Source organism: Mobula birostris, chromosome 8, assembly GCF_030028105.1.
Source record: "Mobula birostris isolate sMobBir1 chromosome 8, sMobBir1.hap1, whole genome shotgun sequence".
Taxonomy (NCBI): domain Eukaryota; kingdom Metazoa; phylum Chordata; class Chondrichthyes; order Myliobatiformes; family Myliobatidae; genus Mobula; species Mobula birostris.
In genome coordinates this window covers 120,053,349-120,078,581 of record NC_092377.1, presented here as the reverse complement: position 1 = coordinate 120,078,581, position 25,233 = coordinate 120,053,349, and the positions used below count along the sequence as shown (strand labels likewise).

The window sequence follows — 25,233 nt, the reverse complement described above, 5'->3', positions numbered from 1 at the left end:
GTTTTCATGTCCATGTCCTAGCCCTCACCCTGTATTCTGGTCCTGTCCCTAGTACTTCAGTGTCTGTGTCTTGCACTTGGGTCCGTCCCCAGCCACCTCCCTATGACACCCCATCGCATTTCCATCACACCGCCCTCCCTCTGCTTCCCCCAACGCCTCTCCCTCACCCCATCCGACCCCTCGTCCTGTCGCTCCGCCTTGTTCTCCCACACTCACCGACTCCTCCTTCCCCTCACCCACCGCCCAGTCACCCCCACAAATCACCCTCACCTACCGTTGCACCGATTCTCCATCCTGCGTTTATTTCTTCCACTTTCTGCTCGGTCATTTCTCTGATAACGCACTTGGACACGAGGGCGGGTCCTTCCACCATACTCTAATTCTATTCGTCTGAGGAGCTGGCAGTCAGCGCGACAGCTCTCTGGAATTAAATCTGAAAGGACTCTGACAGCTTTGGGACTCTCCCGCTTGACGCGGGCTGACGCTGCCCTTCTCGTGGTGCGTGGGGCGCTGGGTTGTTATGATGTATACATGCAGGGTGCGGGTGGTGGGCGTGGGCGCGATTGGGACACCCGCACCCCACATATAGACATCATAACAACCCAGCGACACCTTGAAACCCCACCGACTGTCATTGTGTAGAGGCGGGATCTGGGCTACAGCACCACCCCGTGGTGCCGAGGCGTTCTATTGCAGGGGCACAAGATCGGCTCCAGGACAAGAATTGTTTCAGTAGAAATACGAGAAAATCTGTAGCAACACACACACACACACACACACACACACACACACACACACACACACACAATGCTGGAGGAACTCAGCAGGCCAGGCAGCATCTATGGAAAAAAGTATAATCAGGCCGAGACCCTTCAGCAGGAATGGAGAAAATGATGAGGAGTAGGTTGAAAAGAGAGAAGAGAGGAACACCAGGTGACAGGTGAATCCTGGATAGGAATGAATTTAAGAGTGGGGAAGTTGATTGGTGAAAGAGACAGAAGGCCATGGGTCAAAGAAAAGGGGGGGGGGAACACCAGAGGGAGCCGATGGGCGGGCAAGGAGATAAGGTGAGATAGGGAAAGGCGGTTGGGAAATAGTGAAAGGGGGCATTACCATAAGTTTGAGAAATTGATGTTCATGCCATCAGGTTGGAGGCTACCCAAGCGGAATTTAAGACGTGGGTGGACGTATCTGAATGGGAATGGGAAGTGGAATTAAAGGTGTTCCTGCGGCGGACTGAACGCAGATGCTCAGTGAAGCGGTCGTCCAATCCACATCAGGTCTCACCGACATACAGGAGGCCACACCGGCAGCACTGGACACAGTATATGACCCCAATAGACTTATAGGTGAAGTGTAGTCTCACTTGGAAGGACTGTTTGAGGACCTAAATGGTAGTGAGGGAGGAGGTGTCGGGGCTGGTGTAACACTTGTTCCACTTGCAAGGATTAGTGCCAGAAAGGAGATGAGTGGGGATGAACGAATGAACAAGGCATGTGGTATGTGGAGGTGTGGATGGTAGGTGCAGGCGAAGGAGGGATGCAGATAACGGTAATCTGTTTTGTTCTTCATGTTTGAACTATAGGGGAAGGAGGGCGAAGGGGAGGTGTTGGCACTGCGGGAGCATTTAGTGTCTTGGTACCTGGGCTGGTGTGCAGAGGGGGTGTGACAGGAGGACATTGTCAAACCTATTGAAGAACTGGTGCATCTCTACTGTGCACCTGCAGAGGGATGTGTGCATAAATAGAACATAGAATAGTACAGCACAGTACAGGCCCTTCGGCCCACAATGTTGTGCCGACCCTCAAACCCTGCCTCCCATATAACCCCCCACCACCTTAAATTCCTCCATATACCTGTCAAGTAGTGTCTTAAACTTCATAGTGTATCTGCCTCCACCACTGACTCTGGCAGTGCATTCCACACACAACCACTCTCAGAGTAAAAAGCCTTCCTCTAATATTCCCCTTGAACTTCCCACCCCTTACCTTAAAGCCATGTCCTCTTGTATTGAGCAGTGGTGCCCTGGGGAAGAGGTGCTGGCTATCCACTCTCTCTATTCCTCTTATTATCTTGTACATCTCTATCATGTCTCCTCTCATCCTCCTTCTCTCCAAAGAGTAAAACCCTAGCTCCCTGAATCTCTGATCATAATGCATACTCTCTAAACCAGGTAGCATCCTGGTAAATCTCTTCTGTACCTTTTCCAATGCTTCCACATCCTTCCTTTAGTGAGGCAACCAGAACTGGACACAGTACTCCAAGTGTGGCCTAACCAGAGTTTTATAGAGCTGCATCATTACATCGTGAATCTTAAACTCTATCCCTCGACTTATGAAAGTTAAAACCCTATAAGCTTTCTTAACTACTCTATTCACCTGTGAGGCAACTTTCAGGGATCTGTGGACATGTACCCCCATATCCTTCTGCTCATCCACACTACCAAGTATCCTGCCATTTACTTTGTACTCTGCCTTGGAGTTTGTCCTTCCAAAGTGTACCACCTCACACTTCTCTGGGTTGAACTCCATCTGCCACTTCTCAGCCCACTTCTGCATCCTATCAATGTCTCTCTGCAATCTTCGACAACCTCTACACTATCTACAAAACCACCAATCTTTGTGTCATCTGTAAACCTGCCAACCCACCCTTCTACCCCCCCATCCTGGTCATTAATAAAAATCACAAAAAGTAGAGGTCCCAGAACAGATCTTTGTAGGACACCACTAGTCACAATCCTCCGATCTGAATGTACTCCTTCCACCACGACCCTCTGCCTTCAGCAGGCAAGCTAATTCTGAATCCACCTGGCCAAACTTCCCTGTATCCCATGCCTTCTGACTTTCTGATGTGTACAGACCAGCTCTCTTCAGCCTCCTCAGAAAGTGAAGGCATTGGTGAGCTTTCCAGTGGAGGATGTGTTCTGGGACCATGTGAGATGTGCTTTCCCAGGACTCTGAAACTGCTCAACTTTCTGTCAAAGTATAACCAATATAAAGAGGGTGTGTGTTCTCCATAATAACCATCTCTTTTTTTATCTTGTTGACATTGATAAAGAGGTTATTTACCTGGCACCAGGCCTCGAGCTGTTCAACCTCCTCTCTATAGGCCATCTCATTGTTGTTGGAGTGCTCCACCACTGTCATATCATCAGATTTGGGTCAGTACTGATCTCTGCTGGTCTTCATTCCTCTTCTGTTACCTTACTCCATCTCTTCTGCTTCTTCAGCCATCAAGTGTTCACTCCCCCCTCCACTTTATCCTTCCCCCACGATGTAGTCTCCACACGCAGACTTTCACTACCCTCTGTCTGAAGAGGTCCTGACACATCAGTCTTAAACCACCAGCCCATTGTCAATAGTTATGTCCCCTATTCCAGACCCTGATGAAATGATCCAACATCTCCCCTGTCAAAACAGAGACTCAGACCTTTGAACAAGGTCAACCCTCATTCTTCTAAAGTCTAAGCAATGCAGACACAAACTCTTTAGTCTTTCTTGGCAGCACAGCCTTTTGCCAATCTGGTGTTCCCAAACCAGAAACCATTGGATGAACCACGACATCCATTACCCACTTGTCATAAGGTGGTGGCTGGGAATGGACCCAAGAGCAAGACATAGACACTAAAGTACTAGGGACAGGGCTAGGATACAGGCTGAGGGCAAAGACATGGACACGAAAAATGGGAACCCGGAATAGGACTGGACAAGAGAGCTAGGAGCCCGGGCCTGGACTCAGGAGCGGGCTTTGAGGCTGGATCCTTCATGCTTGAGGCTAGGCAGGAGGCTGGAGTCTTCAGGCTTGAGGCTAGGCAGGAGGCTGGAGTCTTCAGGCTTGAGGCTAGGCAGGAGGCTGGAGTCTTCAGGCTTGAGGCTAGGCAGGAGGCTGGAGTCTTCAGGCTTGAGGCTAGGCAGGCTCCTTCTGGGCAGGGCACAGTACTCCTGGGCAGGGCGTGGATAACCACCCGACGGAGGCAAGGAACAGGAAAGGACAGAACCAACCGCAGGTAACGGCAAGACGGCCTGGTTTACCTGGGCGGAGGCAAGGGACAGGAAGGGAGCTAGGAACAGGGTGGCTCCAGGACAACACTGCAGGCGAGACGTGGCGACAGTTACCAGCAAGACAAGGCAAGGCTTCAGGCAATGCAAGGCGAGACGAAAACTTCAGGTGAGGCGAGAGTTACCGGGAAGGCAAGGCAAGGCTTCTGGCAAAGCAAGTCGAGACGAGAACTTCAGACGAGACAAGAGTTACCAGCAAGACAAGGCAGGGATTCAGGCGAGGAGATAGGAGGTAGAGGAAGAGATACAAGGAGTAGGACAAGAAAAATCCGGCAGTCATGCCCTGGTCTCTGAAGGTATTTATGCAGCCAGCCCCAACGAGCATCAGCTGGCTCAATTAGAGCTCAACAAGTACAGAAACAGGGTAGACAGGAAAACCTGGAGCAAGGTCGATGGACTGGACCATGAACCAGAATATGGACCTCACGGACCGGACCATGACACCACTACAAATCGGATGACCCTCACCTTGACAAGAAACCAAGATACGACCTCAGTAAATTAATCAGTGATGCCATGAGACAATGCCAGTGTAAAATCAAGTTCCAACATGATGTCTGTTATGTCAGGGCTAACATGTTAGAAAAGACTTCAAAATGAATTTTGGCAGCATCGTGTCAAGAACACCTACATTCCAGATGAGTTTTACGTGTTCCACGCACACTTTGAACAGAAGTCACCACCCAACCGACAGACTCCAGGGCACCTGAATCTACAATTACCATTGTAAACATAAGATCAGTATTCAGAAGGGTGAACTCACAGAAAGCATCCAGCCTGGATAGTGTTACTGCCCAGATCCTTTGATCATGTACGGATCAGCTGGCAGGGTTATTTGGAGGTATTTTTAACCACTTCCTGCTGTAATTTGATGTTTGCCCCCACTGTAGCAAGACCACGGGTACTGAAGAAAAACACGGTAATGTGTCCCTTATCGATTAACACCTGGTAGCTCTGATATTATCATCACAAAGTGCTTCGAGATGTTGGTCATGGCTCAAGCTAATATAGCTTTCCAAACAATCTCAACCCATTATGATTTGCCTATCACTGCAACATATCCATATGTGCACGGTGTGTGCCAACACCCTCTCCCTCCTCCTCCCCCATTCTATACTCAATTCCGGGGCAATTTAACAGTACAGACACCCATGCTAGGCTGTTGTTTGTTGTCTACCATTCTGCCTTCAGTACCAGAATTCCAAGCACGCTCATCACCAAACTCTCAGATCTGAGAGTCAATGCCTCCCTCAGTAACTGGATCTTTCACTTCCTGACCATCAGACCACACTCAGGTAGGACAGGCAGCAACATAAACACCATGATTATTCAGAATATTAATTCTTCACAGGGCTGAATGCTCAGCTCCTTACTCTACTCTCTGTACACATTTAGGACTGTCATCTACTGTCTCTGACATCCACTATTATGAGGTGGTTCTAGAGGTTTGTAATGACGCACATTAACTCCAGCCTCCCAGACAACCTCAACCTACTGTAATTCACCTACCATTGTAAATGTTCTCTGGTAAGCAGCATCTCCCCGGCCCTGTACTCAATCCCTGGAGCATCAGGACAGTAAGAACACGAACTGTAGTGATTGGTTGCCATTACAGTCCTTTTTTCAGTACCATAATTCCAAGCAAACGTATCTCCAAACAGAGCTGGTTATCAACACCTCCATTAGATTGGTGACTTCTTGACCAACAGCTCACAATAAGTAGGGATAGGCAGTAACCGCTGTCACAATATTCTCAAAACCAGAACTGAGGTCCTATCTTGGTTTCTTGTCAAGGTCAGGGTCACCCGCTTTGTAGCGTGTAATGGATCTCGAGGTTCAAACAATGGTTTCTGGTTTGGTGGTCCACAAGACTGTGTCCACAACCCCAAACTTCACTCCCTGTACACGCATGACTGTGTGGCCATCTACAAGTTTGTAGATGATACCAGCATAGTGAGTTGTATCTCAAATAACAACGATCTGGAGTACAGGAAGGAGATAGAGGGCCCAGTGACCTGGTGTCATGACAACAACCTTTTCCCTCAATGCCAACAGAATGAAAGAGCTGGTGACTGACTAGAGAAAAAAGAGCAGTGTACATGTTCCTGTCTACATCAAAGATGCTGATGTTCAGAGATTCAAGTTACCAGGAGTGAACATCACCAGTACCCCTGCTGTAGTCCACCCACATTAGCATCACTTCCAAGAAAGCTCTCAAATGCCTCGAATTCCTCAGGAGGTTGAAGTAGCTCACAGTATCTCCTTGATGCTCACAAATTTTTATCGATGCACCATAGGTAAAAAAGTATCCTATCTGGATTCACCACGGCTTGGTACAGCATCTACTCTGCCTAAGACACAAGGAACTGCGGAGAGTTGTAGCCACAGCTCAGCACATCACGGAAAACAATCTCCTCTCTGTGACCTTAGTCAACACTTATTGCTGCCTCGGTAAAACATCCAGCAGAATCAAAGACTCCACCCACCCCGGGCATCCTCTCTTCTCCCTCCTGCCATCAGGCAGATGGTTCAAAAGTTTGAAAGAAGCTACAAGGACAGCTTCTGTTTTAACACTATTGAATGATTCTCTGGCGAAATAAAACGGACTCTTATCCTTGCTGTGTACCTTGTTATCACTTCTACCTTATTGCCTCCCCACACTGCACTTTCTCTGTAATTGTAGCACTTTATTCTGCATTCTACTAGCAGGGGGCTTCTTCACACAGAGAGTGGTGGGAGTATGGAATGAGCTGCCAGACGAGGTGGTAAATACGGGTTCTTTTTTAACATTTAAGAATAAATAGGACAGATACATGGATGGGAGGTGTATGGAGGGATATGGTCCGTGTGCAGGTCAGTGGGACTAGGCAGAAAATGGTTCGGCACAGCCAAGAGGGGCCAAAAGGCCTGTTTCTGTGCTGTAGTTATTCTATGGTTTCTATTGTTTTCCTTTGCACTGTGAAATGAATTGATTAGTATGAACAGTAATCAATAAAAAACTACTGTGCTGCGTCAATGGCGTTTGGGACCTCCTGGTGAAGGAAGTCATTGGAATAAAACTAGAGAGAGAGAATTTTAACAAAGACAAAGCTTTCTTTTAAAGTAAGAACTGGAATTTGATTGTAAGCAAGGTGGGATAGTGGAGACATAATTGGATATGTATTAACATATCAGGAGGGACGCATGAAGGGGGTATAAATACCACCAGACTACTCATGCCCAGCAATAATCTCTGATGAAGATGGCAGAGTTTGTCTTAAAAATGTTGGTTAAAATTGATACATGTACCCAGCTGGAAGCCCGAGGAGAGTTTATTTGCCATAGATGTGGAGAAAGCTCTAGATGCTTTTTCAATACAAAGCTGCTCACTGTACCTTAGTACAGGTGAAAATAATCGATTAAATACAGTTCGATTTCCTCTCTTCTACCAATTAGATTGATGAATGTTATTTGCATTGCCCCTGTGTAACCTTTAACACTATCCACAACACCACCTACCTTGGTGATATTTGAAAACTTCCTAACCCATCCTCTAGTTCCTCATCCAAGTACTAGTTTATGAGAATCACAAAAAACAGTTGTCCAGGAATAAATCCCTGTGAAATACCCCTTAAAACTGACCTCCAGGCAGAACATGTTCCTTCTACTATCCTTGTCTGCCTTACGAACATTCTGAGAAGAAATACCTTATTTGTGTTAGTCCTTATGGGTTTGTGAGGAGTCGGACGTGTCTCATTGCCCTAACTGGGTTTTTCAAAGAGGTGACAAAATATTGATCGAGGTAGAGCTCAAGTTATGATGTATATAGATTTTACTAAGACGATGCAAGGTATTTCATGGCAAGCTCATCCAGAAAGTCATCTGTTATGAATCTATGGAAACTTGGCTGCAAACATTCGGATTTGGCTTAGCCACATATTCACTGATCAGAATCATGAAATTCCGCCCTTCAGAATCCTGTCCATCAGTTTCTCTGTCACTGAGGTAAGTGTCACTGATGTATAAATTCCAGGATTATCTCCATTACCTTTCTGGAACAATATTTGTTTTCCACCAAACATTCTGCATGAGATTGCAAAGATCATCGTCAATATAATATATCGATTACAGCTCGGCATTGGTACTGCCCTGCAGTGTTTGATCAGTACAATGATGAACTGAATTGCATGCATGTGTTTGTCTGCGGACTGCCGAGAACCGCACCATCAATTTGAGGACAAATTACTCAGAGTCAGGCTACCTTTACATAATTTTTGCACGACTCTATATATGCCCACTAACTTCAATGTGCCAGGTATGTTTTTTACCTTGGTCCCAGGGGAATGTTGTTTCATTTGACTGTATTCATGTACGGTTGAATGATAATTAAACCTGAATTTGAATTCGATTGAATTTGATTCCTCCACAACATGCTTTCTTTCGGCAGCTGTATTCCTATCACTGATTAGCTATGACTTTGCCCCACATGCTTCCACCTATTTTACCTTCCCTTTGAATCATATAATCTCTGGAACAAACAACTACTTGAGTCCTTGTGACAGCCAAATCTCTGTAATAGCCTCGGCATCGTGGATTGATCCAAGCTCTCCGCTTATCAGTTTTGTTCCTAATACTTCTTGCATTAAACACATTTAATCCCATCCACATGACTGAATTTATGCCCTATCCACTGGCTATCCTTCTTCACAGTCCCGCTGCACAAGGCAGCTCTCTTTACAACAACTGCACCAGCATCTGACCTGACACTTTGGTTCCACTGACAATCTTGTTGAAAAACCCTAGCAAACCTGCTCACAAGGACTTTCATCCCTTCGACTTTAGGTGTAAATAACTCTTTTGTGTAGGTTACACCTGCCCCAGAGGTCCCAGTGATCCACAAATTTGAAACCATGCCTCCTACATTAATTCCTCTAGCACACACACACCTATCAGATCATCCTATTCTTACTGTCACTGGCATGTGGAACAGACAACAAACCAGTTACAGTAAAAAATATTACCCTTGAGATCATGCATTTTAGATTCCATCCTAACTCTCTACATTCACTTTTCAGGTCCTCATCTCTTTTCCTATCTATGTTGTTGGTACCAAAGTGTATGAAGTCTTCTGGCTAGTCACCTTTCCACTCAAGAATATTCTGTACTAGATGTGAGATCTGACACCTGGGTGGCAACATACCAGTTGCAAGTCTCTTTCGTGTCTGCAGAATCTTCTGTCTGCTTCTCAGCCAATGAACTGCCCCATCGCTGTCGCTCTCCTCTTTAAAAAGGTGCTTTACAAGGCAACCAATGGCAAAATGGTGAAATTAACAAGACTAAGGTTGGAGCATTTTGGGTTAAACAATTATTTAAAGATAATAGGAAAACATCCTACTGGATTATGTGACTGTGGTAGTCCAGAGACAGTCCAGCATGTTTTGCTGAGCTGTAATCGATACAATATTGAAAGCAGCATGTTGTTCAGGAGGCTGTCTGGCTTAAATTTATTTTGGTTTTCTATTCAATCTTTGTTTGGCCATCAAGAAAATCAACATCTGATTGAAGAGTTCATTATTCAGTTTATACGTGAGACTAGGTTGTATTCGAGAATTTGAGGTCCTTGAAGTTCTATAATTAATTATATATGCTGCGGAGGGGAAGAAGGAGAACAAGAAGAACAAGAACAAGAAGAAGAACAACAACAACAACCACCACCAGTCAGCGATTTGGAAAATGATCCAGACACTTCAATTCGTGGCCGGCTTCATCAAGAGTCTCAATACAGTTCGTGGATTACGAGACCAAACTAAGGAGTTACGCAATGAAAATACTTGTGAAACTAAAGGGTTAATCAGAATTAGGTTTATTATTACTGAGATATGTTATGAAGTTGGTTGCTTTATGGCAGCAGTACAGTGCAAGACACAAACATTACTGTAAATCACAATAAATAAATAATCTTGCAAATAAGGAATAGTGGGGCAGTGTTCATGTGTTCATGGACCATTCAGAGTTCTGATGACAGAGGAGAAGCTATTACTGAATGTCTGAGTGTGGGTCTTCAAGTTCCTGTACCTTCTCCCTGATGGCAGCAGCAGCAGAGAGAGTGTCCAAGGTAGTGAGGGTCCTTAATGATGGATGTTTGAGGCACTGCCTTTCGAGACCATTCTCAAAGCTGGGGAACATTGTGCCCATGATGGAGCTTTCTGAATGAGTCTGTTGTGAAACTAGATAGAGAATATCTGAATTGTTTAGCCAAATCTGAATTAGTAAGGTTGTCATGGTCCGGTCCGTGAAGTCTGCATCCCAGTTCATGGTCCAGTCCATAGACTCAGGACTCCGGGTCTTCCAGCTGTCTCTTGTTTGACTAAATCAAAGGCAGCTGATTCCTATCTTTGGGCTTGCAATATAAGTAGCCTTGGGATTGAGTGTAGGCTGCTGGTTTGTCTTGTCAGACCCCTTGGAGCAACCTGTTAGTGGAAGACTAGAGCAGCCAATTGCCATCTTTAGGCCACGTTGGGGAACCATCCCCTCATGAAGCCTTGCTGTCAGTAGTTGGAGCTCTCTTTGCAGTATGGATTCGGCTGTTTCCTGGGCGAGCTGAGTGGCTGCCAGCCAGTCCAAGCTAAGTAGGGATCTGGCTGTTTCTGTAGCCAGCTGAGGTTGCTGGCTGAACTGATACTTGGAGCTACCCCAGAGCAGAGATAGACCTGCCTGTCGTCCTTCGGTGTTTGTCTTTTCTTGTCTTCCCCACTGTGGGGTAAGTCAGGCCGTCTTGCCGTTGCCCTGCGGGGGAGCATGTCTTGTCTTTGCCTCTGTTGGGTAAGTCTGGCCGTCCTGCCATTACCGAAGAGGTGGACCTGTCCCACCTTGGTGTGGAGAAGTTGAGTCCTGGCTTGTCTGAGGATAAGTCCTGGCTCTGTCTATGTTCTGTCCTGTCTCATGTTAGTGTTGTGTTAAAAATGAGTCCTGGCTTGTCGAAGGACAAGCCCTGGCTATATGTTGATGTTTACTTCCCAGTCTGTCTCTGAGCTCCAAGAACCCAAGCCTCCACGATCCCGCAGCCAAGCTCCAAGAACCCAAGACCCAAAACTCCAGCATCAAGCCAAGCCTCGAGACCCAAGACCCCAGCCTCAAGACAAGCAATGCCTCGAGACCCAAGACCCCAGCCTCAAGACAAGCAATGCCTCGAGACCCAAGACCCCAGCCTCGAGCCGAGCTGAGCCTCGAGACCCAAGACCCCAGCCTCGAGCCGAGCTGAGCCTCGAGACCCAAGACCCCAGCCTCGAGCCGAGCTGAGCCTCGAGACCCAAGACCCCAGCCTCGAGCCGAGCTGAGCCTCGAGACCCAAGACCCCAGCCTCGAGCCGAGCTGAGCCTCGAGACCCAAGACCCCAGCCTCGAGCCGAGCTGAGCCTCGAGACCCAAGACCCCAGCCTCGAGGAGCTGAGCCTCGAGACCCAAGACCCCAGCCTCGAGCCGAGCTGAGCCTCGAGACCCAAGACCCCAGCCTCGAGCCGAGCTGAGCCTCGAGACCCAAGACCCCAGCCTCGAGCCGAGCTGAGCCTCGAGACCCAAGACCCCAGCCTCGAGCCGAGCTGAGCCTCGAGACCCAAGACCCCTGCCTCGAGCCGAGCTGAGCCTCGAGACCCAAGACCCCAGCCTCGAGCCGAGCTGAGCCTCGAGACCCAAGACCCCAGCCTCGAGCCGAGCTGAGCCTCGAGACCCAAGACCCCAGCCTCGAGCCGAGCTGAGCCTCGAGACCCAAGACCCCAGCCTCGAGCCGAGCTGAGCCTCGAGACCCAAGACCCCAGCCTCGAGCCGAGCTGAGCCTCGAGACCCAAGACCCCAGCCTCGAGCCGAGCTGAGCCTCGAGACCCAAGACCCCAGCCTCGAGCCGAGCCTCGCCTCAAGACCCAAGACCCCAGCCTCGAGCCGAGCTGAGCCTCGAGACCCAAGACCCCAGCCTCGAGCCGAGCTGAGCCTCGAGACCCAAGACCCCAGCCTCGAGCCGAGCCTCGCCTCGAGACCCAAGACCCCAGCCTCGAGCCGAGCCTCGCCTCGAGACCCAAGACCCCAGCCTCAAGCCGAGCCTCGAGACCCAAGACCCCAGCCTCAAGCTGAGCCTCGAGACCCAAGACACATTCTTGTCCCTGCTTCTGGTCTGAATCGTATCATATCCCTACTCTAGTCAAGTCCTGTTCCTTGTACTTCAGTGTCTGTGCCTTGCATTTGGGTCCGTTCCCAGCACCCCATGTGACAAAGGTATAATTGTTAGGCAAAGTAATTGTCTTTTGTGCTGCATTAATGTAAATAACAATTTCAGGCCACTAGTCACCTCCACCCAGTTTGAAAAAGACCCTTCACTCTATCCACTGAAAACAGAATTTCCCAGTGGCCATCCATTTTAACTTCCATCCCCAGTCCTATTCTGTCATGTTGGTCCACGGTCTCCACTTCTGCCACATTGAGGTAACCTCCAACCTAATGGCATGAGCATCGATTTCTGCTCCCAATAATTATTTTTTTTTCTTTTTTCCCCTAGGATTGGGGGGCATGCCTTATGAGAATAGGTTGAGAGCACTTGGCCTTTTCTCCTTGGAGTGGCGGAGGATGAGAGGTGACCTGCTAAAGCTGAACAAATGATGAGAGGCATTGATCGTATGGATAATCAAGAGGCTTTTTCCCAGGGCTGAAATGGTTAGCAGGAGAGGGCACAGTTTAAGGTGCTTGGAAGTAGGTTTTGAGGAGATGTCAGGAATAAGGTTTTTACGCAGAGAGTGATGAGTGCATGGAATAGGCTGCCAGCGACTGTGGTGGAGGCGGATACGATAGGGTCTTTTAAGAGACTCTTGGATAGGTATGTTTAGCTTAGAAAAACAGAGGACTATGGGTAACTTTAGGCAATTTGTGTTTCAATATTTCTATTATTTTTTATTAATTAATATAAATTACATGAATATAAATTATATTACATTTAAATCACAGTATCCCATATTTCAAATCAATCATGAAGAAAAAAAATAAAGTATGGAATGAAATAAAATAATGTAATTTTATTTTATTAAAAAATCTACCCCCACCACCAAAATGAGCTGGTTGGTAAAAAAAAAGAAAATGAGAAGAAAAAGTAGTACGTTACCATGTAATATTATAATAATGGCTCAGATCCATACTTTAATAACAGTTCAAAGATTATGAAAACAACTCAGAAAGTGTCCCCTTAACATTAGAATATCATGTTTAGAATCAGAAATCGAACAACGAATTTTCTCCAGATCAAGGTACAACATAACATCAGATAGCCATTGAGCATGAGTGGATGGGGCGGCCTCCTTCCACTTGAGCAAGATCGCCCTCCTGGCCATGAGAGACATAAAGACCAATACCCGCAAATTAGATGGCTTCAGCATTGTTGCACTATCCACAACAACACCAAACATAGCAGTCAAGGGATAGGGCTTAAAACTAACATTGAAAAGTACAGAAAAAGTTTGAGGTACATCCTTCCAGAATTTTTCCAAGGCTCGAACATGTCTAAAACATATGAGTTAGTCTGGTCACTCCATCAGTACATCTATCACAAGAAGGTGAAATATCTGCTTAGAAATGAGAGAGCGTGTCTTTAGACTTATGAACTCTATGTACCACTTTGAATTGTAATAAAGAATGACGAGCACATAATGATAAAGAATTAATCAATTTTAAAATAATTTTCCAGCTCTCTTCAAATACAGAAATATGTAAATCCTTTTTCCAGTCTCCTTTAATTTTATCTAAACAAGCCTTTTTTTCAGTCCCAACAGCAGACCATAATGTAAGATATTGAACCATTGTCAAAGGGCTTCAGATTAAAAATTATATATTTTATATTCGTATCTGGACTTGTAGGGAATGTATATAATTGGGATCTTAAAAAATGTCTAATCTGTAAGTAATGAAAAAAGTGGGTATTGGAAAGGATAAATTTCGTTGAAAGAAAAGAGATTCCCTCCATCAAACAAATCCTGAAATCGTTTAATACCCAATCTATCCCATTCTTTAAAAGATAAGTCAATTATAGATGGTTTAAAAAAAAAACAATTAGAAAGGATGGGACTCGAGAAGGAGAATCTCAATAAACCAAAATGTTTTCTAAACTGTAACCAAATCCTCAAATTAAGTTTGACCACCACATTGCCAGTTAGTTTATTTAAAAATAAAGGAATCGAGGATCCAAGTAAAGAAATAATGGAAATTTCCATAACAGAGTTGACTTCCAAAGTGACCCATATAGGACAATTCTCATGGTTAATGTAATATATCCAGAGCGTAATATTTCGTATATAAACTGCCCAATAATATAGTCCAAAATTGGGTAAGGCAAAGCCTCCATTCTGTTTGTTTTCTTTTAAGGTGAGTTTTATTCATTCGAGGATTTTTTTTTCATTCTTCCATATATAGGAAGAAAGAATTGAGTGCAAAGAGTCAAAAAAAAATTTAGGAATAAAAACAGGGACAGCTTGAAAAAGGTATATAAATGTTGGTAAGATATTCATTTTAATGGAATTAATTCGGCCATTCAGTGAGAAAGAGAGGGGTGACCAATAAGAACGTGTTTTTTTAAAAACATAATTCATTAAATTAAAAAAATCCTTAAATAAATCTTTATAATTCTTAGTAACCCTAACCCTAACCCTGGTGAGTCAGACCAAATTCCCTCCTGTCCCCCAATCCCGGATGCAAATCCAAACCACTGTAAGTTACAACCAAAAGTTCCTGTCCTTGTCTGCCTTGATGGACTCCGGTTGCTGAGGGGAATCTGTTGGATGAAAACTTAGCTTTCCAGGTCGGAATTCCTTGGGAGACGTTGAGTACCCCTCTGGAAGCCCGGACACTGGATGGAAGACTTCTGGCCAGAGTCCCTCACTGTACCCCGCCACTGTCTGGGAACCATCGGCAACAGGTACAAATTAACTTAATGTCCTCTCCTCAAGCTCAAATAATACTTGGGTACGCCTGGTTAAGCCGCCATAACCCTTACATTGATTGGTCCACAGGGAAGATAGCCAGCTGGAGTCCGTTTTGTCATGCCACTTGTCTACAGTCGGCCCTTTCCCCCGTAAAAACCACCACGACCTCACCTGCCGTTGAACCCCCCTGACTTGTCCAGGGTTCCAGCGGATTACCATGACCTGGGGCAAGAGTTTAGTAAACAACGCGCCCTTTCCCTGCCTCCACACCGACCATACGATTGTGCTATCGACCTTCTCCCCGGAGCTCCTCTACCCACCAGTCGGCTGTATAACTTGTCCCGGCCAGAGAGGGAAGCAATGGGGGGTTACATCAGTGAATCTCTCGCGGCGGGCATCATCCGACCCTCATCCTCCCCGGTGGGCGCAGGGTTCTTCATTGTGGGGAAGAAGGATGGTTCACTACATCCCTGCATCGACTACCGAGGCCTAAATCATATAACCATAAAGAACAAGTACCCACTGCCTCTGATAAGTTCTGCGTTCGAGCCACTTCACGGAGCCACCATAGTCTCGAAGTTAGACCCGCGAAGCGCCTACCATCTGGTCCGAATAAGGGAGGGGACGAGCGGAAGACGGCATTCAATACCCCTTTAAGCCACTTCGAGTACTTGGTCTTGCCTTTTGGCCTCACCAAAACCCCCGCAGTTTTTCAAGCCTTGATTAACAATGTACTAAGAGACTTTATTAACAGCTTTGTGTTTGTCTATCTGGATGACATCCTAATCTTTCCAGCAGTCCCTAGCACCACGTTCAGCATGTCCGCCAAGTCCTGCGGAGACTGGGGGAGAATAGGTTATTCGTAAAGGCGGAGAAGTGCGAATTCCACGTCCCCTCAGTCAGCTTCCTAGGTTATATCATCGAGAGCGGACAGGTGAGTGCTGCTCCCGAGAAGATCCGGGCTGTGGTGGAGTGGCCCAAACCCACGGACCGCAAGCAGCTCCAACAGTTCCTGGGGTTTGCGAACTTCTATCGCCAGTTCATCAGAAACTACAGTCAAGTGGTGGCTCCTCTGACCCGCCTTACCTCACCTGCCACACCTTTCCTTTGGAACTCCGAGGCGGACTCGGCATTCGGGGAACTAAAGAGGCGTTTCACGTCTGCTCCCGTTCTGATTCAACCAGACCCCTCCTGTCAATTCATTCTGGAGGTTGACGCCTCGGACCCCGGCGTGGGAGCGGTACTATCCCAACGTTCGGGCCCGGATCAGAAACTACATCCCTGTGCCTTCTTCTCTCGCCGACTGCCTCCCACTAAACAAAATTACAACGTGGGGAACCGGGAGCTACTGGCGGTCAAACTGGCGTTGGAAGAATGGAGACACTGGTTGGAGGGGGCGGAACACCCATTCATCGTCTGAACAGACATAAGAACCTTGAATATATCCAGATCGCCAAACGCCTGAATTCTCGCCAGGCCCATTGGGCATTATTCTTTGGCCGGTTCAGGTTTAGACTCACCTATCGCCCGGGGTCCAAGAACGGGAAGCCCGAGGCTCTCTCACGTCAATACGTTTCCGAGGAGGACCTTCCCAACCCCGAGACCATCCTTCCATCATCCTGTGTAATGGCTGCCCTCACCTGGGAGATCGAGTCCAGAGTCAGAGACCCAACGGATTCAACCTGACCCAGGCATCGGACCTCCCAATAGCCTCTTTGTACCTGATTCTGTCCGATCGCAGGTTCTCCAGTGGGGGCACACTTCTTGTTTCGCCTGCCATCCCGGAATCGATCGAACGCTGACTCTTCTGAAGTGACATTTCTGGTGGCCCTCCATGGACGCTGACATCCGTTCCTATGTCTCTACGTGTTCCGTCTGCGCCCGTGGAAAAGCCTCTGATCGGCCACCTGCTGGATTGTTTCGTCCCCCGCCTGTCCCCGGTCGTCCCTGGTCACAAATCGCTCTGGATTTCATCACCGGGCTACTCCCTTCACGCGGAAACACTGCCGTTCTAACTGTGGTGGACCATTTCTCCAAGTCGGTGCATTTTGTAGCCCTCCCTAAACTCCCTTTCGCGCAGGAGATCGCAGACCTTCTCGACACCCACGTTTTCCGACTTCACGGAATCCCTTCGGATGTTGTCTCCGACCGGGGACCTCAATTCATTTCGCAAGTTTGGAGATCTTTTTGTCGAGCCCTTGGTGCCTCAGATAGCCTATCGTCCGGTTTTCGCCCACAGACCAACGGGCAAACGGAGCGTGTCAACTGGGAGTTGGAGGGTGGCGTTATGTTGTATAACAACCAACAACCCATCTATCTTCAGCAACCATCTCGCATGGATAGAATACGCCCACAACTCTCTGGTCAGCACCGCTCCGGGAAAATTTCCTTTTGAATGCTCTCTTGGTTATCAGCCCCCGCTGTTTCCCGCCCAGGAAGAAGAGATTGTGTTGCTGTCAGTCCAGGCCCATATACACAGGTGCCAAAAAATCTGGGAAGACACACGTACGGCCCTGCTTCCCTCAGCCAAGGGTAACCGAAAAATTGCCGACCGCCATCGTACCCCTGCTCCTGAGTATCGACCTGGGCAGATGGTGTGGCTCTCGTCTAGAGACATTCCTCTGAAGAACCAGCCCAAGAAGCTCACTCCCCGCTTCCTGGGACTTTGAGGTTGAGAGCATTATCAATCCCACGACAATCCGGGTCAAACTACATACGTCTATACAGATCCATCCTACATTTCACGTCTCCCAGTTAAAACCGGTTTCTATCAGTCCCTTGTGCCCTCCGACCGAATTCCCTCCACCCCCCACCCCCCACCCCCGGATCAACGACAACCAACCGGCGTACACCGTCCTGCGGTTATTGGATGTCCGCCGTCGGGGCAGGGATCTCCAGTACCTGGTCGACTGGGAGGGGTACGGCCCGAAGGAACGTTCCTGCATTCCCCTCTCCTACATTCTGGACCCTTCCCTTATCCGGGATTTCCATCGGGACCATCCAGACAAGCCTGGGGTATTGCCAGGAGGCTCCCGTTGAGGGAGGGTTACTTTCGTAGTTCCGTTTGGCTGTTCTCCTTTAAGGCTCCTTTCTCCCTGATTATGCCCTGATTTCAGCCATTAGACTTGCAATTGCTGCTAATTTACTTAATTGCAGTACACCTGGTTTGCATCAGGGATTGTGAAATAAGTACGATGGCGTCACTCCCTCGGTCGCCAGTTTGTTTGTCCATTCTTGTGTAATACTTCGTTCTCTTGTCCGATTAGAACCGTTAGTTCTAAGTTTAGTTCCAAGTTCAGCTGTAGTTTCCAGATAGTCCTGTAAATCCCGTCTCCTTGTCAAGGTTCCTCCGGGTTGCTGTTCTACGTCTATGCCAGCATCGCCAACTCAGTCGCCGTGCTGGTGTCCTGCACTTGGGTTCTCCTCAGTCGCCCTGTGCAATAAGCACATCCTCTTTCTTAACATCTACATTCTCAAGCTTTTCAGTCTACTGCAAGTCATCCCTAAAAGTGCGAAGTTCTTTTTCCACAGTGAACAGTGAAATGAAGTACTCATTAAGAAATTCCGCTATTTACTCCAGATCTATACACACTTTTCCATTGCCACAATTGATTGGTCCTGTTCTCTCATGTTTTATCCTCTTGCCCTTCACATAATTGTAGAATGCCTTAGGGTTTTTCCTTAATTCTGTCCACCAAGGGCTTCTCATGACCCCTTCTGGCTTTCCTAACTTCATTCCTAAGCTCCTTCCTGATCGCCTTATAATATTCTAGATTCAGATCATTGGCTAGTTTTTTGACACTTTCGTAAGCTCGTCTTTTCTTCTTGACTGGATTTACAACAGCCTTTGTGCACCATGGATCTTGTACCCTACCATCCTTTCCATGTCTCATTGGAACGTGGCTACTCAGAACCCCAGGCAAATATCCCCTGAACATTTGCCACATATCTTTGGTATGTTTCCATGAGAACATCTGTTTCCAATTTATGCTTCCAAGTTCCTGCCTGATAGCCTCATAGTTCCCCTTACTCCAATTAAATATTTCCTTAACTTGTCTGCTCCTATCCCTCTGCATTGCTATGGTAAAAGAGATAGAATTGTGATCACAATCTCCAAAATGCTCTCCCACTGAGAGACCTGACACTTGACCAGGTTCATTTCCCAATACCAGATCAAGTACATCTTCTCCTCCAGTAGGCTTACCTACATATTGTGTCAAAAAACCTTCCAGAACGCACCTAACAAACTCCACCTATCTAAACCACTCTCTCTCGGGAGACGCCAATCAACATTTGGGAAATTAAAATCTCGCACCACAACAACCCTGTAATTATTACTCCTTTCCAGAATCTGTTTCCCTATCTGCTCCTCTATATCCCTGTTACTATTAGGTGGTATATAAAAAATACCCAGTAGAGTGATTGACCCCTTCCTATTCTTAACTTCTACCCACAGAGACTCTGTAGACAAACATCTCCATGATTTCCTCCTTTTCTGCAGCTGTTTACCTCCCCCAGCTTCCCCTTACGCATTGCTGACTGACTTATGTTAGTGAACTCTATTGGTGTAGTGTAAAATTGGAGGAAAATTTTCATTCAAAAGGAGGAATTTTTAGGTGTTGTGACTCAGCCTGTTACTTTGTTATTGTAAACATTGCAAAATTTGGATAGTGCTGGTTAGAAGTGAATTATACTGTGAAGTTTTCATTTTTTATGTGGTTTTCTCATTTACTTATTTATTACATCATTGTGCTTTTATATTGAATAACCCTTGTGTCTTTACAGACATGCCTGATGGTCCAATGTGGTGAATTTTGAAGAGGAGGTGTGAGATGGAAGAGGAGGATTCTGGGCCTCGCCTACAGACAATTCTGATCAGGTTAGTGATGAAGAATTACAATCTTCTGATTCATTTCACTGTGCCAGTGAAACAACAGTCATAAAAAAGATGCATTTTTACAATGCAATCTACTTATCAATCGGTTTCACATGGACTGGTGATCAAAGTTGTCCGATTTCATTGTACCCAGTCTGTGACAAACAACTTACAAATGCAGCAATGGCTCCAGCAAAATTCAAAAGACACTTCACTGCACATGACACGTAAAGGTACTTATCATTTGAAACAGCTATTGGAAGAGAAACATAGAAGCATACAAACCTACAGCACAATATAGACCCGTCGGCCCACAAGCTGTGCCGAACATGTCCTTACTTTAGAAATTACTCAATGTACCTATCCAGGAGTCTCTTAAAAGACCCTATCATTTCCGCCTCCACCACAGCCACAGGCAGCCTATTCCACGCACTTACCAATTTCTACATAAAAGACTTAGCCTCAACATTTCCTCTGTACCTACTTTCAAGCACCTTAAAACTATGCCTCTCGTGCTAGCCATTTCAGCTCTGGGGAAAAAAGCCTCTGACTATCCACATAGTTCATGCCTCTCATCATCTTGTACACCTCTGTCACGTCACCTCTAATCTTCCATCACTCCAAGGAGAAAAGGCCGAGTTCACTTAACCTATTCTCATAAGGCATGCTCCTCAATCCATGCAATGTCCTTGTAAGCTTCCTCTGCACCCTTTCTATGGTTTCCACCCCCTTCCTGCAGTGAGGCGACCAAAATTGAGCACAGTACTCCAAGTGGGGTCTGACCAGAGCCCTATATAGCTGTAACATTACCTCTCGGCTCTTGAACTCAGTCCCATGGTTGATGTATGCCTTCTTAACCACAGAGTCAACCTACACAGCAGTTTTGAGTGTCCTATGGACTCAGACCCCAAGATCCCTCTGATCCTCCACACTGCCAAGAGACTTACCATTGATACTATTTTCTACCATCATATTTGACCTACCAAAATGAAACACCTAATACTTTATCTAGGTTGAGATCTATCTGCCACTTCTTAGCCCAGTTTTGTATCCTATCAATATCCCACTGTAACCTCTGACAGTTCTCCACATAATCCACAACACCCCCCAACCTTTGAGTCATCAGCAAATTTACTAACCCATCCCTCCACTTCTTCATCCAGATCATTTATAAAAGTCACGAAGGGTAGAGGTCCAAGAGCAGATCCCTGAGGCACACCACTGGTCACTGACCTCCTTGCAGAATATCACCCGTCCAGAGCCACACTTTGCCTTCTGTGGGCAAGCCAGTCCTGGATCCACAAAGCAATGTCCCCTTGGATACCATGTATCTTTACTTTCTCAATAAGCTTTGCATGGATTACCTTATCAAATGCTTTGCTGAAATCGATATATACCACATCTGCTGCTCTACCTTCATCAATATGTTTAGTCACATCCTCAAAAAAATTCAATCAAGCTTGTAGGACACGACCCGTCTTTGACAAATCCATGCTGAATATTCCTAATCATATTATGCCTCCTCAAATGATCATAAATCCCAGCTCTCAGAATCTTTTCCATCAACTTACCAACCACTGAAGTAAGACTCACTAGGATATAATTTCTTGGGATATCCCTACTCCCTTTCTTGAATAAGGAAACATCCGCAACCCTGCAATCCTCCAGAACCTCACCTGTCCCCACTGATACAAAGATCGTTGCCAGAGGCTCAGCAATCTCCTTCCTCACTTCCCACAGTAGCCTGGGGTACACCTCATCTGGTCTCAGTGACTTACCCGACTTGATGCTTTCCAAGAGCTCCAGCACATCCTCTTCCTTAATATATACATGCAGAAGCTATTCAGTCCACTGTAAGTCATCCCTATAATAGCCAAGATCCTTTTCCGTAGTGAATACAAAAGCAAAGTACTCATTAAATACCTCTGTAATCTCCTTCGGTTCAATGCACACTATTCCAGTCACACTTGATATGTCCTATTCTCTCACGTCATAGCCTCTTGCTCTTCACATACTTGTAGAATGACTTAGTTTTCCTTAATACTGTCTGCCAAGGCCTTCTCACATCCCCTTCTGACTCTGCTAATTTCATTCTTAAGCTCTCAATTGCTAGCCTTACAATCACGATCTCTATCATTTCCTAGTTTTTCGAACCTTTTGTAAGCTCTTCTTTTATTCTTGACTAGTGTTACAACAGCATTTGTACTCCACGGTTCCCCTACCCTACTATCCTTTCCCTGTCTCATTGGAACGTACATATTCAGCACTCGACACAAATATCTCCTGAACATTTGCCACATACTTTCTGTACTTTTCCCTGAGGACATCTGTTTCCAATTTACGCTTCCAAGGTCCTGCATGATAGCCTCATACTTCCCCTTACTCCAATTAAACTTTTCCTTAACTTGTCTGTTCCTATCCCTCTCTAATGCTATGGTAAATGAAATAGAATTGTGATCACTGTGACAACAAACCAAATTATCAGAAGATTGATGCCGATAAGAGGACAATAGGGGAACATTCAGAAATGGTAATGGGGGGGGCAAGAGAGATTAATGAAAAGGAGACACAGTTCCGAGTACTGTCAAGACCGGTTGCTTTGAACCTGAACTGTTTGAAGTTTAATGGACAGGCGATACCCCAGCAGGGGGATAAAAGGGACAGGTTCGCTAAGGCAAGACACACCATGACACCACGAGGTAACAAGACCCTGGAAGCGGTGTGGCCCCACCAATTGGTGGGAGTTTTGGAGGTCTGATCATGGGACCAGCCAGAGATGCACAGGGTAGAAAGGTACAGTCGGCGGGAACCTGGTGTGTGTGTCCACCCTTGCCTGGGTGCCGGGTTCACCGCAGAAGAACGATCGTATCTGGAATGGAGGGGTCACAGTCGGTGACCTCAGAAGACATTACAAAGGGCTCGCCTGAAAGCTAAATGCGAGGAATATCGAAGATCTGTTTGGAATCCAATTTGCATATTCATTTGCTCTCTCTCCCTCCCCAACGGCACAACAGTGATTACTGCGAACTGAACTAAATTGAACTGAACTCTGTCACTTGAGACTTATCATTTTGCCCCTAGACTGTGATAGAGCTTGATTGATCCTATTATCCTAGTTCTCTGTACATGTGTTTTATCATTGCTAACCTGTTGCATTTATATCCTTATGATTAGAGTACTGTGTTGCTTATTTCTTTAATAAAACTTTCTTAGTTCCAGTAATCCAGTCTCTAACTAAGTGGTCCATTTCTGCTGGTTTGGCAACCCAGTGACGGGGTACGTAACATCACAATCTCCAAAATGCTTTTCTACTGAGAGATCTGACTCCTGACCAGGTTCATTTCCCAATACCAGATCAAGTACAGCCTCTCCTCTTGTAGGCTTACAAGCCTCCTTTATACAGTCGCCTGTATCTATATATTGTCAAGGAACTTTCCTGAACACACCTAACAAACTCTACTCCATCTAATCCCTTCACTCTAGGGAGATGCCAATCAATATTAGGGAAATTAAAATCTCCCACCACAACAACCCTTTTATTATTATTCCTTTCCATAATCTGTCTCCCTATCTACTCCTCGTTGTCCCTGTTACTATTGGGTGGTCTATAAAAAAACACCGAGTTATTACCCCCTTCCTGTTCCTACCTTCCATCAACAGACTCTGTCGACAACCCCTCCATAACTTCCTCCTTTTCTGCAGCCGTGACTCTATCTCTGATCAACAGTGCCAAGCCCCCACATCTTTTGCCTCCCTGCCTGCCCCTTCCGAAACATCTAATGCGTGGCTCTTGACGTAGCCGTTCCTGCTCCTGAGCCATCCAAGTCTCTAATCTCAAAACAAGCAGAGTAAACCTTTTGTTACTGAAGTCACGGTTAGTAAAATGATTCAGGAAACAAGTTATATAGTAGCAGAACTTATTACCAGAAAAGAAAAAGTCACACTGTTCTCCTGTTTAAGAAGCATCAAAAGTAAGGATAGAAATAATCTCATTTCAGTTGAAAGTTAAAATCTGTGTGTGCCTATCTCAAGTGTGCCCCAGAATTAAGTATTTGTGCAGCAAGAAAACAAGCACAGATTTCATATGCTAGGCTTCTGTTTGACTGTAATCATGTCACTTAGTAAGAAAATGCTTTTTTTCCAAAGTCTTGTATAAAATTGTGTCTCAGGCTATTTTTAAAATTCAGATTGCTTTGGCTTATGGCTTTTAGTAACTATATTGAATTGAACTACCTACATCTTTCATATACATGAGAAGTAAAAATCTTTACATTACATCTCCGTCAAATTGTGCAATTATAGTAAATTATAACAAATAATATATACAACAGATGGCCTCGTGGAAGAAGCTGTCCCGGAGCCATTTAGTCCTGGTTTTTATGCTGTACTACTACTTTCTGGATGGTAGCAGCTGGAACAATGTGTTTGGGGAGACTTGGGTCCCCACTGGTCCTTCAGGCCCTTTTTACAGACCTGCCTTTGTAAATATCATGAATAGTGGGAAGTTTACATCTACAGATATGCTGGGTTGTCCACACCACTCTCTGCTGAGTCCAGCGATTAAGGGAAGTGCAGTTCCCATACCAGGCAGTGATACAGCCAGTTAGGAGGCTCTCAATTGTGCCCCTGTAGAAAGTTCACAGGATTTGGGAACCCATACCAAATTTCTTCAACCATCTGAGGTGAAAGAGGAGCTGCTGTGCCCCTTTTACCACACAGCTGGTACGTGCAGACTACGTGAGATACTCAGTGAGATGTATGCTGAGGAACTTAAAGCAGTTCACCCTCTCAAACCCAGATCCATTGATGTCAATAGGAGTTAGCCTGTCTCCATTCCTCCTGTAATCCACAACCAGCTCCTTTGTTTTTGCAACATTGAGGGACGGGTGTTTTTATTATATAAAGTATTCAACATTGTCAAATTTCCCTGTTTTAAATGGCATTAATTAAAATCAATTTGCTAGTTTTATTTAAATTAAATCTATGGAGCGTATCTTTAGAACAGTTAAATCCCCTTTTTATTTAACAGAAATGTATTATGTTTGCCTTAAGGAGTTCTTAAAACTTATGAAATGGAAAGATTAATTTCAAGAAAGGTAAGCTAAGCTTAAGTACCTGTTTTTCAAGAAAAGTGAGCTAAAATTCATTCTCTACTCAAAAAAAGCATTGATAATTATTTTGAATTGTTACATCTGTCATGGTCCAGATCAGGGTCTCTTTAAATTTACTTTGTTTATGTTACGATCCAGACCGTGGACTCCCTGTTTCCCTTTGGTCCCCTGTTTTCCCGTGTCCCTCGGCCTTGGTGATTAGAGGCAATTTATAGTCTCCGGTTTTCAGCTGTTCGGCGCTAGAGCGTTTGCAAAGTA

At 45.9% G+C, this 25,233-nt stretch overlaps 2 protein-coding genes across 5 annotated transcripts in view; one reads left to right on the top strand and one right to left on the bottom strand.

The window, feature by feature from the left end:
• LOC140201634 (uncharacterized) overlaps positions 1-617 on the bottom strand; it is a 40,245-nt gene extending 39,628 nt beyond the window's left edge. For 3 of the 4 annotated variants that reach the window (XM_072266029.1, XM_072266030.1, XM_072266032.1), the window contains exon 1: positions 275-617. In XM_072266029.1, coding sequence (XP_072122130.1) covers positions 275-373 — 99 coding nt within the window. In that variant the 5' untranslated portion in view covers positions 374-617. The remainder of the gene's footprint in view (positions 1-274) is intronic. The other variant, XM_072266031.1, reaches the window with a different exon arrangement.
• The window catches only part of LOC140201638 (uncharacterized), a 395,760-nt gene that overhangs the window by 167,278 nt on the left and 203,249 nt on the right, over positions 1-25,233 (top strand). The gene's annotated exons all lie outside the window — the stretch shown is intronic.